Below are 13,531 nucleotides of genomic sequence, written 5' to 3'. Positions count from 1 at the left end.
CTCTCAGTTCTCCATAACTTTTCAGCGGCATCTTCTTCTTTCCCTATTTGTTTGTAAACCAAAATTATCAATTTCAGACCAAAATAAAGAGTTTTATATGCCAAGTGGCAGACTAGATTCCTCGTGATCTTAGATTTAAATCTCATTGTTTATCTATGGATCTAGAAATCTCATTTCACTATGACAAATTATTGTTGAAACATCCTAATAAAAGTTGGTATTATTACGTTATCAAACATTAAGATATTTCCTGTAGCAGAATGGTTTTAATTTATCAAATAGCAAATTTCCAAACAGCAAGGAGGAAAAAACCAACAATGTAGTTTTATTTAGCTTGTGGTCATAACTTATTCGAAGTTAATTTTATGTTCTTTAAGAAAAAAAATAATAATAATCTCTTTCGGGGTTAATTTTCTTATTATTTCTGAACTAATGAAAAAACAACTGTCAGAATTATATCCTGACTCATTTAATTACCAAGCATTCTCATCACTTAATTTTTTTCTTTTTTTCTGTTTTTGTAGTGTGAGAGGCAATGTGCAGGCGGTGTTAGGGTAGGTTACTTAGCTGTCCTGTTTCTTAGAGTTATTTAACTTGTGAATGAAATTGCAGCAAAAAAATGCAGTTTATCGTTTTATAAATATTTGCAAGGACGGTCACTGAACTCTTAAATGAACGCTTCTCATTTGTGTTTTAATGGCAGGTGGGACAGGTGATATTTGATAAGAAGTTAGCTCTAGTTCTAGGTGGTTAGAAAACTTGCACTGCTACTAGTGTCTAGAATAAATACTTATTCAAACGTTGCAATTTTCACTGAACAATTAAAGTTAGTGAAATCCCTGCTTTGGACACATGAAATGGGTATTTACAACAGCAGAACTTTTTTGGTAAAATATAGCTGGGTTGTGAGTTTCTATAGCCATTCCCTCTCTGTTCCACCGCCTTTCCTAGACCTGGCTAGGGCTGTCACATTATGTTGAGGAACGTTCTGATCCAGTTGGTCAGTGGGTGGTTTCAGGGGTTTCCTGGTGGGTGCACCCTATAGCTGAACATCCACAGCTCTCAGGACTTGTATATTTGGCCCAAATAGAGGGGTCCCCAGTTTTTAGCATCTGGTTCACAGATTCGCAAGATTAGATAGCTGAGACTACAGCTATAGACTACATACATAGACTGGGGGCAGATACAGACTACAGCATACCATACATAGATTGAGGGCAGATATAGGCTGTTTCACTTGATTCAAAATGGTGTTGGCTTTCAAGATCCAATCCAGAAAAGCACTTTGAATCTGATCTTGCTCCGATCAAATTCAGTGGCAGAATTCCCATTGACATCAGTGATGCTGGGTTGAGCCTGTGAATAGTCCTTTTGATATAGGAACGGCTACTTATGCATTTAGTTAATATGTTAAAGTGCTTTCCTGGATTGGGGCCACAGCAAATTGTACAGCATCGTATCTCTTGGACATATCTGTGTTCAATTTACAATTTACTTCAGCATGCACCAATTTGTTCCATGTGAGGAGAGAAAAGATATGAGACATCATTACTTTTATTGTTGTGGATATATGATTATGTATTAAAAACGGTGACAAATGTAAATTTAATTAAACAAGTTACGGGTATAGTCTGCAAAAAAAAAAAAAAAAAAAGCTATGCACTTGCCTAAAGAATAGGATTAATACTGGTTGCCTTTGCACTGCATCATTATTCTATATAATGATTTAATGTGCAGGTTGCTGTTAAGTACCAAACAAAATTCTGTGTTGCGTAACTGTGTCATTTATCTGCTTTTCCATTCTTAGACATTCTCTATTGTAGTCTTGGTGATGCAAAACATTTGAGAAGCTGGAGAGGTTTCATATGTGTTAAAATTACATGTTATTAATTTGTTTTTCTTCTGCTTCTAAGCAGATCACTTACTGAACTCCTATCACAGACGATTAGAACAGTGTCCCACACGTGCATTTAATTCTTGCCAATCTGTTATTAGACTCTTCTTTTGGTCTATAAGAATTGCCTACTCTGACTAAATTTTAATTCGTTTGCTGAGTAGACTACAAGTTATTTGCAACTCAACTGTATTTGAGAGCATAAATAAATATATTTTGCTGCTTTATGTAATGATTATTGGAGCGCTTAGAGTTTAAGAGGCTGTTTAGTTTTCAACATACAAATATGCACTTAGTGTTTTTTTATAAGTCAGTTTTGTGTGCACTGAATAAAAATATCAGCATGAGTTCCTATGAAACATACCATGTGTGGTATGTAAAACATACAAAACCTTTATTACTTAACCTGTAGTAGTGTATTCCAAGACAATTATTCTAGACTTAGAATGCTAGTATTAATTGAGGTTATATTGTGTATCTGATTAGACAATATACTATCAACTAAAAAAGTCAGGCTTATTAGCATATACTACTCATATCCTATTCTTATGACAATTATAGAATAAAATACTATTTTCCTCTTCAGTAGCATGATTTTTTTTTTGTGTGTTCTTTCATAGACAAAGGAGAATTTGTTGGCTAATGGTAAACTTGACTATGATGATGATGATGAAGAAGATGAAGACCTAATGTGGAGGTTGCCCAAGGAAGAAACAGACTTTGAAGATGATTTTTTGGAGTATGATCAAGAGCATATCAAATTCATAGATAGCATGTTAATGGGATCGGGGGCTTTTGTGAAGAAAATTTCTCTCTCTCATTTTTCAACCACTGATTCAAACTATGAATGGAAAGCACCCAAAAAGTCATCCCTGGGTAACGTTCCGTTTTCATCAGATTTTGATGATTTTGACTATAGCTCTTGGGATGCTATGTGCTATTTGGATCCTAGCAAGGCTGTTGAAGAGGATGATTTTGTAGTCGGCTTCTGGAATCCATCAGAAGAAAACTGTGGTGTTGATGCAGGAAAGCAGTCAATCTCATATGATTTGCATACAGAGCAGTGTATTGCTGACAAAAGCATTGCAGACTGTGTGGAAGCCCTGTTGGGCTGCTACCTGACCAGCTGTGGTGAAAGAGCTGCTCAGCTTTTCCTGTGTTCACTGGGGCTGAAGGTGCTCCCTGTTATTAAAAAGACTGATTGGGAAAGCACTCTGTGTGCGACTGGAGAGAACTGTAACAGTGAGCTGAAGAATCTTTCACCAAACTCTGTTTCTACTTGTATAGTTAATTCAGAGCCTTCTCTTTATAAAGACCTGGAGTATGGTTGTTTGAAGATCCCACCAAGGTGTATGTTTGATCACCCAGATGCTGAAAAAACCCTGAATCACCTTATTTCTGGTTTTGAAAACTTTGAGAAGAAAATTAATTACAGTTTTAAGAACAAGGCGTATCTTCTTCAGGCATTTACTCATGCCTCGTACCATTATAATACCATTACTGGTAAGTTCCCTTAATGAAAAGTGTTTTCTCTTGCATAATAAATGTAAGATAGGTAATCTGATTTAGAAGGGGAGTACTTGTTGAAGCTATATCTTAATGATTATTCATATTTTTATTTTTTTTTAAATAAAAGGTACAGGATACAGGATGTGTCTTTGAGACTGTATCGTTAATGCACACAACTAATGTTAGATTCTCATTCAGTTGTGTTAAATTCATATGTAATTGCAGAAAATCTGAAAGTTCTGATCATGTTTTGCAAGTATATTTAGCAGTTTGTCACATAGTTTAATCTCAAAGATTTTAGTCTTTGAGTGTATAACTAAGACTCAAAGTAGATTTTGCAACATTGATAGACTTCAGTTTGAAGTTGGGAATTTGAAGTCTTAATTAAAGTTTAGTTATTTTAATGAGTGAATGTTTAATGCAAAAGTTTGAAGTAGTTTTCTTAATCAGACTAAATATTAATTTCAGGTTAATTGCTTACTGTTCCTGTACCTGATATAGCATTAGACCAAATTTGTAATATTCTCCAGTTACTTTCACTTTGTCTGATTTTTTTATTTTTATTTTTATTTTTTTCCCCATATTGAAGTAGTTCCTTACTCCAAGAAGTAAGAAATCTTTTCCTTAATTAAAGGAATAATTCATTTTGAAAAGTTAGTATGTTGAGAAATAGTCCTGATGAAACACTGGAATAATCCTTTGGTTTTATGTTTGAGGTAGCATTACCTATGTACATACTTTCTATAGTAACTTCACAAAGATATAGATTATTTCTTTTTATATACTATCAAGGAGAAATGTTGAGGGATAGCAAGTAGATGAAATTACGTTGCTTGTAGCAGAAACTTTTGATTCCAGTCCCTTTTCTTTATACCATATAAAATAATTTGGAATTGCCGTAACAGCTAAGTGTTTGGTGTTTTTTGTTTTTTTTTTCTTAAGAAGCATTAGTTGAGATGTCGCAGTGTCTTAGCTGCCAAAGGCAACTGAATCTTCTAGCCGTTTCACTGTCAAGTTACCTTTGTAGTAGTTTTGTCCTCCTTCTCTTCCCAACTATATTCCTGTTTGCTTTTCAAAGTGGCTTTTGTGAAGATGGTGTTTATATTCTAAAAACAGACCTCCATCCTTTTCAGATCAGTGTGTTAGTAGAATTTTATTTGTATGATTTTTTCAGCATAATAGGATGACTTTAGGCATAAGCATTAACTGTCATTATATACAAGTGTTTTGCTAGCCTGACAAATTAACATTTGTCTCAGGAGTGTTTGTGCTACAAGATAACTGTTCTTTTCTTATAATTTACTAGCAAACATTTTAAAGAGAAAGATACCTGTTTTAAAACATGCTTGGTTCTTCCCTGAACATTGGTTATTTTGTGGAATTTGCATGGCAGTTTACCAAATCTTCTTTCCAGAAAGGCCTGGAAAGAATGTGTGTGTTAAACTTAATTGTGTTGTTGTACCTTCTTTTATTTCCAATGCTTTAAGATTGTTACCAGCGCTTAGAATTCCTGGGAGATGCAATTTTGGACTACCTCATAACCAAGCACCTTTATGAAGACCCACGGCAACACTCACCAGGAGTTCTTACTGACCTGCGATCTGCTCTAGTCAATAATACCATTTTTGCATCGCTAGCTGTAAAGTATGACTACCACAAGTACTTCAAAGCTGTCTCTCCTGAACTGTTTCATGTTATTGATGACTTTGTGCAGTTTCAAATGGAAAAGAATGAAATGCAAGGAATGGATTCTGAGGTTAGTGGTAATAGAAATGTTTCCAGTATCTGATTTGTAGTATGTTGTTAGATTTCTTATCATTATGCACGTTTTTGACGTGTTTTATTTTTAATGACAAAGTAGCCAAAGAAGCAGGTGGCTCTCAGTAGTAAAGCATGCAATATGTGGAGTAAAATACAATCTTCAGGAAGTGTAATGTGAATAAAAACATCAAGAAAATAAGTTGAGACCAGTTTTGCCTGTAGATTTTTTTTCAGTTGATTTCTCTCAGTGTTTCACCTCTGTGTTGTTCTTAGCTTGCTTCTCTGATTGGAAGCCTACTCTACTGTAGAGCAGTAATGAAGAAGCATTAAGTCACACAGTGCTGACTTAAGATAGGATATCCACACGACACCATAAACAGTTCTAGCTTGGCAAAATACATTATTTAATGTAGCACACTGTGTAATAAATGTTCACTGTTTTCATCCTGGATGCCTTCTGCTGGAACCAGGTGTCAAAGCATCTTGCACCAGAATGTTTGAAATGTTCCTAGAAGTTTTAGAGATGCTAAACAGGAAAACATAGGCATCATTTAAATAAACAACTTAAAAAATAGTTTAGCTGAACACTTGCAAACTAAGAAAATATCTGAGATATGTAATGAATATAAATGGAATATTTTACATTCATTTCAAAAATTTATATTTAATTCAATGAATGTTCTCTGAAGAATGGACTAAAGCCATCTCATTTAGATAAGCTGCTCAGAGAATGTATGAGCACAAGGACCTGCTGAGTGACATTTTAACCAGGGTCCATCTCATGAGCCTTTTTTAAAAAAATATCATCTAGTAGATTTCGTATTAGTTTGCCTTCAGAAAAACAATTTCTAACTTCTTACAAAATATTCTGAGATATGCTGTAGCTCTAAATAAACATATTAACCTTGACTTAAGTAATTTCTTTTTTTTGATAGACAATTTAAAGCTCAGCATTCAAAAGCTTTCAGTTACTAAGGTGTTTACAGCCCTTGCATCTGGCAGAGAGCAAAATCCATATGTTTTATGGGAAGGCTGAGAAAACTAAGACAAGACGAAGAAAATTGTTATTGAAACTTAGATTCTCATCAGAAAACCAACTATTATCTGTGTTCTTCACAATATGACTAAAAAGGTTTGAATCTCAAGGGCTCATAAGTGATCTTTAGCTTTGTTCAGTTTTTGCTGGTATGCAAAAAGATGGTCTAGGAACTTTGATCCAAGTTGCAACCAAATTGTCAGATAGCTGTTTCAAATAAAATTCTTGTTTCACTCTCCCTGTGCCTGCTCCCTATCTTGGTCTGGCACTGAATTACTAAAACTCTTATTTCATCACAGTTAATGCACAGAGTCTTTGTTTCTGCAGTCCATGCCAACTAGACTGCTTTCCATGTGTGTCTCCACATCATCTGCTTTGCTTTTTTCAAATCTCACTCCTGAAACATCTGTTGCTCCTTGCCTTATAGATCTTAATTTCTCTCTCCTTCTGTTATTTAAGTACTGTAGAATTCTAAAGTGCTTTAGTTTGAACTTGGTATGAAATACGCTCTTCAGAACACTGTTCATTTCTTTTTTTTTTTTAATCATCATATTTCCACTTTGAGGGTATATGTGTCAGGTGTGACTTGTTTGATATATTTTAGGGAGAAATGTTGTAGAAGGGACTAGTTTATGAAGCATTATGGTGACTGTTAAGAGATCTGAATTGCATCTTAAGACTAAAATAGGGGCTGCCTGCTGTGGAAAAGACAAAAAAGTATATTTCTCTTTAGGACAACAATAATCCAAAACATTTTGTTTCTTGTATTACTGTGCTTGCACTAAAATGAATGCAAATCATGTATATTTGAAAAATTTGTAGTTAAGGAGCAGTGTAACTCAAGATCTGCATAAGTTTAGTTTTAATGATAATTGACTTCGGACTTAAATTAGTTCAATAGCAAAAATAACCACTGCTTGTTATTTTTAAAAAATACCTAAGTGTACCTGTTAGCTCAGTCTAATGTTGATGGTTATTAGTTAATAGAGACTAACTTTATTAATGCTTCTTTTATGCTTTGTCTTTTGGAATAAATCAAGTAATAAATGGTGCATCTGACTTTCATCCACAGACTTGACTTCAGAGGTTTTAAAGCCTCCTTCTAGGAGGTCTTCAATGTATGAAGTCTTCCTTTGTTATGAGTAGCTTTCGACTATTGATTGATAGAACTGAGTCTGTTTCTTATTGGAAAAACCAGACCCATGGTGAAATGCTACAGAATTATTACTGGAGGAATTCACAAAGCACGTTAAGTCCTCTAAGCAATGGTGTTTGGGTATTATTTTTTTTTCCACATTTGAAAAATGATATATCCAGCAACTTGATTTCATTGGGGAATAAAAGAATAATTTCACAACAGAAAGCTGTCAATGAAAAAAAGCATAAAGGAAGCAGCTCAGGATAGGATATAAGAGAACTTACATTTGTGAAGATCTTTGTTTTATTTTAAAAGAAGCAAATGTCTCTCTTTTCTCCTCCCTTTCCCTCTCTCTCTACCCCCCACCTTGTTGTTGTTTTTTTAATTGCAAACAGCTCAGAAGATCTGAAGAAGATGAAGAAAAGGAGGAAGACATTGAAGTACCAAAGGCCATGGGGGATATATTTGAGTCCCTTGCTGGTGCCATTTATATGGATAGTGGAATGTCTTTGGAAATGGTTTGGCAAGTGTACTATCCAATGATGAGGCCATTAATAGGTATAGTCAGCTTTCAGGAAAAAAAAAAAATAATTAAGAGCCATCTGCATTGAAGAGAACAAAGATCAATTTTTATTTTTATTTTTTACTTTTTAATAGAAAAGTTTTCTGCTAATGTGCCCCGTTCCCCAGTGCGAGAGCTGCTTGAGATGGAGCCGGAGACCGCCAAGTTTAGGTAAGAAGATGCTTTCTTTGGAACACACCACCCTAAAATGTTCTTAAGATGTGCTTATGAACCACAGAGGAGTTTTTAAATGTCACGAGCAATTTTTAATTTCTTTTGCATCAAAAAGTTAAGATTTTTGTATTTGCTTTTGTTTAACTTTCTGAGAAAAGCACTGATTTCTGTTTAACTTTACTGCTTTTACTGCCGTAGAAAAGAGAATATTGATCTTGTATTTCACATTAACGTGCCTAGACAGTAAGTAAGTAATTCCTGTGTATATTTTTGCAGTCCTGCAGAAAGAACTTACGATGGAAAGGTCAGAGTAACTGTGGAAGTTGTAGGAAAGGGAAAGTTTAAAGGTGTTGGCAGAAGCTACAGGATTGCCAAATCTGCAGCTGCAAGAAGAGCACTACGAAGCCTCAAAGCAAATCAACCTCAGGTCCCAAACAGCTGAGACTCCTCTTAAAATAAATCAAATGGGGGAAAAAATGCATACAAATAAAGCAAATTTTTTAAAACGTTGATGTTGAGAGGAACAAGTTGGAAGACAGAATTTAAAGTTTGTTTGATAACAGAATAGATAACAAAACATTTAACATGTATAAAATTTTGGAACTAATTGTAGTTATAGTTTTTTGCGCAAACACAATCTTGTCTTCTTTCCTCACTTCTGCTTTGTTTAATCACAAGAGTGCTTTAATGATGACATTTAGCAAGTGTTCAGAATAATTGTTGTCAGGTCTTTTTGGTTTACTTTTATTGTCAGTACAGCTTTGCTTAGTGTTAGAAGGCCAGGGAGCTTATGCCTAATGCAGTTGCTAGATGTATATATAGTAATCTTGAAATTCTTCAATCTGTGCACTAGTGCCAGTCATAAAGCAGTTGATAAACTGTACTGGATGATTGGGTATAAGAAAGAATAAGTGTGCCAGTATTCTCGTTTGTTTTTGTTTTTTTATTTCCTCCTACGTGTCATCTTTGTACATTAAGATGGCATTCCCAATCATTATTGCACTTATTTGTTAGGGACAGATTTTAATTGAAATGGCTGGCATACTGGTAGAATGAGACTTCAATTTCCTTATGCCACATAGTCTTGCATTTAAAAAAAGAAAAAAGAAAAAAAAAAAAAAAAGGTTCTTGCCTTAAAAATAAATAAACCCTCATTAATAACCTTTAATTTCTGATCTTTTTTGGAACAAACTATTTTACATTCCCGTCATTTTATTATGCATTTTACAATGATACAGCTCTATATTTACAGTACAACTCATTACTATATCTGTGAGTTATTACAGGATTATAATAGAAATTGTATTCATATATATGTAATTAGGTTATTTTTAACGATTCTGAGGAGGTGGTTAGTCTACAGATTTTTTTATACCATAAACAGAATATGGTCTTTGGCTAAAATTCAAGTTTTACACAAACCTGCAAGCTAGATAGTTCCAATACTGGAAACAGTAATGAATAATTGTACAGTGCAAGCTGTCATTCTAATAAAATAACCTTAGACATATCACACCTAAAATATGCTGCAGATTTTATAGTCAATTGGTTACGTATTTAACAAACAGAGCACCTTTACACTTAGAAATATTTCCACGTAAATTTCTTACTGTACTTTTCAGAGTTGCATGCATATTTCACCTACCAAAGCTGTGCTGTTAAATAACATGAAAGTTGATGTTTGAGATAACTGCCGTACTTTTGATACATCTGTGATTTAGGTCCTTAATTTAGAGAAACTAGCTCGTTGATGCTTTGATCTACTGGGGGAGGGGGGAAATCATACTTTTATTTTTTAGGCTTTGCCTATACTTCTTTAATTAGATTTATGTAGGCACTCTTCACTTAAATACCTCAGTTCTTTTGTTCTTTTCTTTTTTTCTTCTTTTTTTTTTTTTTTTTTGCATGCATTGTTTTTTCTGTTTTGGTGCTATGTTTATATATTATGCTTGAAAATTTAATTTTTGCACTGTAACTATAATACCTCTTAATTTACCTTTTTAAAAAGCTGTGGGTCTCGTATTCCCACCAATATCAGTAGAGGTTTGCTGCAATTTTGCCCTGTTAATTATGCTTGAAGTTTGAGAAAGCAGAGCAAGGTGTTTTAACATTTTCCAGCACAATAGTTTGAACTCAATGCTGTGTCTTATGTATTAAATTACAGGTAAATACTGTATTTCCTGCTTTTAAACCCTATTCCTTTCCTCCCTAAATGCACACTAAAACAAAACAAAAACTGTCAGCTCTTGCTTTCCTAACAACAAAAGAAAAAAGCCTTCGTGGCAAGGGGGTAGGCATTAAGCTTTTCTGAAATACAGTTTTCAAAAGTTCATGTATTTTCTAGCTCAATCATTATGTTTTTTTAATCCTGCAAAAAGGACTGTTCTTGTATTTGAAAAGAGCATTGCTATAGTAGGCAGAGTGAGAATTAAAGTAGTAGCTTGCAAAACAGTTCTTGTATTTGTTTGTTAACTTCAGTAATGAAAACGTGACATGAAATTACAAGACCCGCAAGTCTTGGCATGTACAAAAAAAAAAAAGTAAATGAGATGGAACAGTCAAAATTTTCAAAGGTAAATTGCTTTGAGGTAGCCTTTTTAATAGAGGAAAATGGATTACCAGTTTATGCTATAGCTCTTCCTTTAGGCTAGGAGTGAAGTTTCTTAGAGAAAATACATGATTGTGAAAGTTGGCAATTCTGACATCAATCATCAGATTGATCAGACCATCTATGAAGTGCTAAGTAGTTTTAACTACGTTACAAAATAATTAAGGTTAGTCTTTGAATGCCTACGATTTCTTACTGATTGTTTCAAGGTCATAGATTCTCAGGGGTTTCAGGTGATTGTTAACAATAATGTGGTACAGAGTGTCTTTGCAAAGAAACTGAACTGAGTTTGCTCTGTATTTCAGAACAGTTTAATGATCACTTTGTTACTAGATAAAGCCTATGAATTGGAAATCTGAAATGTGTAGTGGCTGACTATAAAGTAGTTTCTGCTGCTGATGTGTTTTTAAATGAGTTTTAAATGCCGTAATGTTTTCCAGTGTGACCTCATTGAAATATTTTATATCCTTTGAGATAGAAAAATCATAGTAGTTTCCATGTTATACATCTGTGTGTTTTACCCTTCAGTTGATATGATTTTGATATTGGACAGTATATACTATTAAAGACCTAAATCTGATCATATTTGAAGGTTGGGATAGAGATCACTTGACATGCTGTGAGCACAAGTGTAACATAGACTGTTGCAACCCATCTTCAAAATCGGCCACACGGGCTCATCTTAAAAATAGTGTGGGGGTTAGTTGGCATGAACCTTGTTTTTTTGTTTTGATTTTTTTATTATCTAAGTCCTGTTATACTGTACTTTAAACAGTCCTCCTAACTATGCTGCGTTTTTATTTTTATGGCTTTTTTTTTTTTTGCGCTGTTCTGTTCATGTAGCACAAATAAGCATTGCACTTGGTACCATGCTTTACCTCATTTCAAGGAAAAAAAAAATGCTTAACAGAGAGGAAAAATGTGGTTTGGCCTTGCTGCTGTTCTGATTTACTGAATTTGAAAAAGATAATTATATGCCTGCAATGTGTCATTTACTTGCACAACTTAAATAGGTCATTTGCAATGTCTGTGGCATTTTTACTGTATGTGGATAAATACGACGAAGGGGTGTGACAGCTCCTGGTTGTATTTTAAAGCTATTGGTTTTGTTTTTTTACTACATCATTTTACTGTTATGTGAAGTAATTAAAATTAGAATGACCTCTGACACTCCTGTAATTATCTCTGAACAAACCAACATATTATGCATATAGCGTAGTTTCTGCAAATAGACAGTCCTTAGAATTTGGTCAACCTCAACTAAATCTCTGCTCTGTCTGAATATTGAGTGTCCAGTAGCGACTTCTGAAGTGTTTGTTCAGCTTGATGCTGCTAAAGTCCGTACAGAAAATGCCTGTTAATTTTTAGTCTTGTTATAGAATGTGTTGTGACTGCAGAGTACAGAACTTAGGGAAGAATTCAGACCGGTTGCAGTGCTGGGGAGAAATACAGTGTTGGCCCAGGGATGATGTGTGATATATATATAACAGAGTTTGGATTCTTCTCCTTGTAAGTAAATACAGAACTATAAACTGGAAAATAGAGGGGGGCGGGGGGAGCGGGGGTATGTTACTGCATATGAGATAACTATGCTACATGCATTTATCTGTATAGAAAATGAAATCTTTGTATCCCAGTCACAGCAGCATCTATAATCTGAAGGTGACAAATAGTGTTGACATCTGCTGTGATGCTACACTTGCTTCTGTCTGACAGTATTCTGGGTTTATTTGCTTTGGGTGGGATTCTCTGCAAAAATGTTCTTTTGGAAATCTCTGTATTTTTTTTTATATGAGTAAAGTGAGAAGGATTTTGATTTTTGGTACTTAATTACTGACATTGATCCTTTTCCAACTGCTCTGATTTTCAAGAAGCTGATTTCTTTACCTTCCTGTTAGGTTTAAAACTTAAAACACTACAGTTTGTGACCATGAAATGTAATCTAAATATCAACTGTAACTCTGTAACTCAATCTGAATTATGTTAGCAGATACCTAGAGGTCATTGTAGTATACTCCACTAGCAGTTAAAATTAACTTTTATCAAAGCTAACTACATTTCTTAAAAATAAATTTTATCCAGTAAACTCCTTGGGGTTTTTTCCCTCTTTTATTTGAATGGCAACCACAGACTACTTTAATTGCTTTGTAGATGCACTCAGAATATACTGCAGCAGCAAGTTAGAGAGACAAATGTTTGTGGACAATAATTGGGAATTGCAGGCGTTTTTATTGTAAATAGTTTGACTGAAAAGATGGTTAAAATCAAGTAGAATGAATAACAAATATAATTTGATGGACAATAAAATATTTACCATCACATGCTGCAGCTGTCTTTAAGGGACATAAAATGTAATTCATTCATACTGTAATCTTGCTGCAGAAATTTGCAATCTGCACCTTATGGATCACAATTACCTTTAATAGTTTTTTGTAATAATTGTAGCTGAATATATCTCCAATAAAGTTATGGTCTGTTCACCTTTATTGTCTTTTGTTTTTGTTTTTAGTTCCTGTTAATCTTTTCATAAATCTCTGAGAGTTAATCAAACTTTTTTGGTCTCAATCTTAAAACAAGTTGAAAATATTATTTCTTGACCTTGTTTAAATACAAGTCTGTCGTCTTCCCTTGATGAATGAACTGTCTTCATAGCTATGTGAAGACCCTTAAGGGACGCTCGGGTTAAAAATGATGGTGTTTGTGCTACGGTTTGATCTCTGTGTTGACGATTATACCTGCAAAACTTCTGCTGCTTGGAGGCCCCAAAGCATAGGGGTTCAGAAACACAAGCTTGCACAGTTGAGCACGTTTTAAGAATGAAGTGTTAATCTTTGCTAATAGTCTCAAAA

General features: G+C 34.2%; 1 protein-coding gene across 11 annotated transcripts in view; it reads left to right on the top strand.

The window, feature by feature from the left end:
• The window catches only part of DICER1 (dicer 1, ribonuclease III), a 58,507-nt gene extending 45,345 nt beyond the window's left edge, over positions 1-13,162 (top strand). For 9 of the 11 annotated variants that reach the window (XM_085550530.1, XM_085550534.1, XM_085550532.1 and 6 more), the window contains 6 exons: positions 525-554; positions 2,515-3,397; positions 4,891-5,159; positions 7,734-7,896; positions 7,996-8,071; positions 8,351-13,162. In XM_085550530.1, coding sequence (XP_085406656.1) covers positions 525-554; positions 2,515-3,397; positions 4,891-5,159; positions 7,734-7,896; positions 7,996-8,071; positions 8,351-8,516 — 1,587 coding nt within the window. In that variant the 3' untranslated portion in view covers positions 8,517-13,162. The remainder of the gene's footprint in view (positions 1-524; positions 555-2,514; positions 3,398-4,890; positions 5,160-7,733; positions 7,897-7,995; positions 8,072-8,350) is intronic. The other 2 variants (XM_015865320.3, XM_015865315.3) reach the window with 1 other exon arrangement.
• The last annotated feature ends 369 nt before the right edge of the window (positions 13,163-13,531 follow it).

This window comes from Coturnix japonica, chromosome 5 (genome assembly GCF_054131305.1).
Source record: "Coturnix japonica strain WE chromosome 5, WE-NBRP24, whole genome shotgun sequence".
NCBI lineage: Eukaryota > Metazoa > Chordata > Aves > Galliformes > Phasianidae > Coturnix > Coturnix japonica.
Note: the sequence above shows the minus strand (reverse complement) of the source record. Positions and strands in the feature narration are given on the sequence as shown.